Source organism: Leptopilina heterotoma, unplaced genomic scaffold (genome assembly GCF_015476425.1).
Source record: "Leptopilina heterotoma isolate Lh14 unplaced genomic scaffold, ASM1547642v1 Lhet_187, whole genome shotgun sequence".
NCBI classification, from domain to species: Eukaryota; Metazoa; Arthropoda; class Insecta; order Hymenoptera; family Figitidae; genus Leptopilina; species Leptopilina heterotoma.
Genome location: NW_025110906.1, coordinates 4113 through 9253, shown reverse-complemented (window position 1 = coordinate 9253; position 5141 = coordinate 4113). Strand labels below are relative to the sequence as shown.

Sequence of the window (5141 nt, the reverse complement as noted above, 5' to 3'; positions counted from 1 at the left end):
AATTTTTAATGACTTTTTACCAAATTTTGATTGTCTGATAGCGTACGGGTGGACCTGCTACTACTTAAAAATTTAAAAAAAATTCTCTATTCTTCAGGATTGTGTAGGGTTTAGTCCCTACTAGAACTCAGGTAATTTTCAGATGATTAGATTTCCTAAATTTAAAAGAAATAAATTTTTAATGACTTTTTACCAAATTTTGATTGTCTGATAGCGTTCAGGTGAGGGTGCTACTACTTAAAAATTGAAATAAAATTCTGTATTCTTCAGGATTGTGTAGGGCTCAGTCCCTACTAGAACTCAGGTAATTTTCAGATGATTAGAATTCCTAAATTTGGAAGAAATAAGTTTTTAATGACTTTTTACTAAATTTTGATTGTCTGATAGCGTTCGGGTGAGGGTGCTACTACTTAAAAATTGAAATAAAATTCTGTATACTTCAGGATTATGTTAGGCTCAGTCCCTACTAGAACTCAGGTAATTTTAAGATGATTAGAATTCCTAAATTTGGAAGAAATAAGTTTTTAATGACTTTTTACTAAATTTTGATTGTCTGATAGCGTTCGGGTGAGGGTGCTACTACTTAAAAATTAAAATAAAATTCTCTATTCTTCAGGATTGTGTTAGACTCAGTCCCTACTAGAACTCAGGTAATTTTAAAATGATTAGAATTCTAAAATTTGGAAGAAATAAATTTTTAATGATTTTTTTCCAAATTTCGATTGTCTGATAGCGTACGGGTGGACCTGCTACTACTTAAAAATTGAAATAAAATTCTGTATTCTTAAGGATCGTGTAAGGCTCAGTCCCTATTAGAACTCAGGTAATTTTCAGATGATTAGAATTCTTAAATTTGGAAGAAATAAATTTTTAATGACTTTTTACCAAATTTTGATTGTCTGATAGCGTTCAGGTGAGGGTGCTACTACTTAAAAAATTAAATAAAATTCTCTATTCTTCAGGATTGTGTAGGGTTTAGTCCCTACTAGAACTCAGGTAATTTTCAGATGATTAGAATTTCTAAATTTGGAAGAAATAAATTTTTAATGACTTTTTACTAAATTTTGATTGTCTGATAGCGTACGGGTGGACCTGCTACTACTTAAAAATTTAAATTATACTTCCCGCCTCGTTCTCGGGATTACAATAAGTAGTATCGTTTCTACTCACTCGCGCCGCCACAATTCAGAGTCAAAGCAAAAAGGGACTGTTCCTCTCGCCCCTCTATCGGTCCTTCGCCATCTTGTCCATTCGTTTTTTTTGTGCTTCGCGTCGTCACATCACATTTTCACAAAATGGGAAAATCAGGTAAACACCGTTCAAAAAAATCAACGAAAAATGATTATAAGCGTTTAGAAAGGGAAGTGGAACGTCTGAGAAGAAGAATAAATGGACGAAAACGTCCATCTTCGTCATCGGAGTCAGATTATTCGGGCAGCTGTCCGTCTGCAAAATTGAGAAGAGCGTCATGTAGTTCGGAGCATTCTTCTCATTCTGAATCGAGAGGACAAATACACAATCGACAGAATAGAGTTCGTTCACGTTCCCGTTCCTGTTCCGCATCAGTTCGAGTCGCATCTCACAGTGCTGGTCAACCAGGTAATTTTAGTAATTGATAATACATATTTAGACGGTATAGCTCATTCTAAAGGTGAGAAAAAGCCGATCTCTTGACTGGTGAGCCTGCGCACAAGTGCAGGACAAATCCAGATCACACAACTTGTATATATGTATATATATGTAACAAAAGTGAGGTTAAAAGCCTGCACATAAGTGCAGGACTAATCCAAATAATGTTATTATTTTCAGACAAAGAGGTTAGAAATGACAAAGAAGACCAGTCCAAACAAACTAACGCTTCCGTTTCAAAAAAGCTGGATATTCTTGGAGAGAATCCTTCTTCTAATGAACAAAAAGAAATTAAATTACATCCGGACCTCGTGGCTAGATGGAAACATTGGATGTCTTCTGGAATAACCGAATCAGTTAAAGACGATTTATTAAAAAATTATCCTAGAAAAGGAGACTGCTTATTAGAGCCTCCTCAATTAAATCCCGAAATAAAAACTCCAATGACTGATGTTGCAAAAAAGAGGGATGATCATTTCCAAGATTTGCAACGCTTGGTCGGTTCTGCTTTGTCCTCAGTTGGACTTGCGATTTCAGATTTGCTCGGAGAAGAGGAATTCGATCCTTTTAAACAGTTACAACTACTTTCTGATGCGGGAAAACTTCTCACAGAGATGTTTCATTCAATTTCAGTGGCCAGGCGTGCCTTTATTACTCCTGGATACACAAAAGTAGTACGAGATATATTGGAGAGTGCAACAGATAATCCAGCTTTTCTTTTCGGCGATAAATTAAACGAAAAAGTAACGGAAGCGAAAACTTTCGAAAAACTGGGCAGAGATATGAAAGGCATACAAGGAAATAAAAATAATTCTTCGAGGCAGCCTTTAAACTCCAGGAGCTCATCCCTGAGGAAACCCGAGACTTCGCGGATGAGCAGGGGATACTCATCTCGAATGAACCATCCGGATTACAAGAGATCCAAGTCAACAGCGGCACCAACATCGCGACGTCATCAAGCCACTTCGAATTACCCGAAGTTCCTGAAACCTGCAACGCGTCAGAAACAATAGAGGTATGTAGTGCCGGTAGGCTTAAAGGTTTTGTAAAAAACTGGCAAAATATTACGCACGACAAGTTTGTCCTTAATTGTATACAAGGGTTTAAAATACCTTTCGAAAAACTTCCAATACAATCATCTCAACCAGTAGAAAGGAATTGGTCAGAAAAGGAAACCGTAGCTTTGAGGTCTGAAATTAGTAAACTTAGAAATATGGGTGCAATAGTCATTAGTTCTCCAATAAAAGATCAGTTTTTGTCGCCTTATTTTTTAGTCGATAAACCAGACAAAACTAAACGTTTTATTTTCAACTTGCAATCCTTAAATAAGTTTATCAAAGTGCCTCATTTTAAAATCGAGGACTTACGAACAGCTTGTAAGTTAGTAGACAAGAACTATTATATGTGTCATTTAGATTTAAAAGACGGATTTTTTCATATACCCATTCACACAGAACACAGAAAGTTTCTAAGGTTTATATTCGAAGGTGTCATATACGAATTTGTTTGCTTGCCATTTGGGTTGAACATTAGTCCGTATATATTTACAAAAACTTTAAAACCAGTAGTAAATTATTTGAGAGATAAGGGTTTTCTATCGGTTGTCTATCTTGATGATTTTCTGCTCCTAGCAAATAATTATGAGAATTGTCTCATTAATGTCAATACAACGATAGAATTTTTAGAATCTATAGGGTTTTCAATAAATTACAAAAAATGTCATATAACACCTTCAAAAATTTGTCCTTTTTTGGGTTTTTTGATAAATTCAAATAATTTAACCGTTGAATTACCGTCTGAAAAAAGAAAATCTTTACATTCTCAACTTGATAAATTTTGTTCGAAAACAACATGCACCATAAGAGAATTTGCACAGATTTTAGGTCGCTTGGTAGCAAGTTGTCCAGCAATAGCTTATGGTATGGCTCACACTAAGAGTTTAGAAAGAACAAAATTTTTGGAATTAACTTTGACAAATGGCGATTACGATAAAAGAATGAAAATCCCTGATTCTTCATTCTCAGAATTTCATTGGTGGATGGATCGGCTACCTTACTCTATAAATCAGATAAGACAGTTTAAGTTTGTTCGGGAAATTTATACAGATGCTTCAAAAACAGGGTGGGGAGCGTCGTACGAATCTGAAAAGATTCACGGGTTTTGGAATGAAACAGAAAAATTAAATCATATTAATTACTTAGAAATATTAGCCGTATTTTGGGGATTAAAATCATTTGCAGAAGATCTGTCTAACTGTGAAATTTTACTACGGGTGGACAATACCACGGCTATTGCGTATATCAACAAGATGGGAGGAATTCAATTTCCCCATCTTAATGATCTAAGTAAACAAATTTGGAATTGGTGCGAAAAAAGGAATATCTGGGTTTTCGCATCCTATATTCCTTCAAAAGAGAATTGTATAGCAGACGAACAATCAAGGTTAAAGAATTTTGACACAGAATGGGAGCTAAATGATTTTGCTTTCAATAAAATTGTTAGAACGTTTTTTAAACCAGAAATCGACCTTTTCGCGACAGATAACAACGCTAAATGTCGCGCATTTTGCTCCTGGGAAAATTCACGTTACGCTATAGCAATGGACGCTTTTACTATTTCTTGGTCCAATAAATTATTTTACGCGTTCCCTCCTTTCTCGATGATCTTACGAACGCTAAAAAAGATAAAAACTGATCAAGCACGAGGCATTGTTATAGTTCCTATGTGGACCTCACAGCCGTGGTTTCCTGTGTTTCGATCACTGTTAGTTCAAGAACCTATAATATTTAAACCTACTCTTAACCTTGTAATGTCTCCTTGCAGAACTCGAGCGCATCCACTAGCCAAAACGCTTTCCCTGGCTGCAGGGCTCTTGTCAGGGAAAGTTACGCAAGAAGGCAGCTTCCGGAAAACACTATAGACGTTCTATTAGCATCTTTAAGTGACTCTACATTTAAACAATATAATTGCGCGTTAAGAAAATGGTGGGTTTATTGCAAAAATAAAAACTTAGACGTTTTCGATCAAGATTCGAATAGCATATTAAGTTTTTTAACAGAAGAGTTTAACAACGGATCTTCATACGGATCTTTAAACACCATTCGTTCAGCTATATCTCTCATATCTAACAAAAAAGTATCAGATCTTGTAATGGAACGATTTTTTCGAGGGATATTTAAACTAAAACCAAGTAGAGCAAAATATAATAGAACTTGGAATGTGTCTTCAGTTTTGGACAAAATAGCAAAATGGTTTCCACTCGACGAATTAGATTTAAAAACACTTACACAAAAACTAATTATACTCTTGGCTTTAGGAACCGGTCATCGAGTACAAACTTTTTCACTGATTTCGTTAGATGCTATTGTTTTTTCGAATAATGATGTTGAGATAAAAATCGAAAGCCTTGTAAAAACATCTAGACCTGGTGCGTGTCAACCCTGCTTAGTTCTTCCATTTTTCACTGAAAAACCCGAACTTTGCGCTGCTTTAACTTTAAGAAATTATCTCGA

The 5141-nt window shown here is 35.4% G+C and overlaps 1 protein-coding gene across 1 annotated transcript; it reads left to right on the top strand.

The window, feature by feature from the left end:
• The first annotated feature begins 1295 nt into the window (after positions 1 to 1295).
• LOC122500502 lies at positions 1296 to 4588 on the top strand. The gene is made up of 3 exons (XM_043609459.1): positions 1296 to 1599; positions 1810 to 2644; positions 4453 to 4588. The coding sequence occupies exons 1-2, from the start codon at positions 1296 to 1298 to the stop codon at positions 2640 to 2642; spliced, it is 1137 nt and encodes a 378-aa protein (XP_043465394.1). The 3' UTR covers positions 2643 to 2644; positions 4453 to 4588.
• Positions 4589 to 5141: the final 553 nt, after the last annotated feature.

Excerpts from the sequence above, each read along its gene's own strand:
- LOC122500502 (XM_043609459.1), top strand. The coding sequence starts at position 1,296 with ATGGGAAAATCAGGTAAACACCGTTCAAAAAAATCAACGAAAAATGAT. Across the intron at positions 1,600-1,809 it reads TCACAGTGCTGGTCAACCAG|ACAAAGAGGTTAGAAATGAC; the intron begins GTAATTTTAGTA and ends TATTATTTTCAG.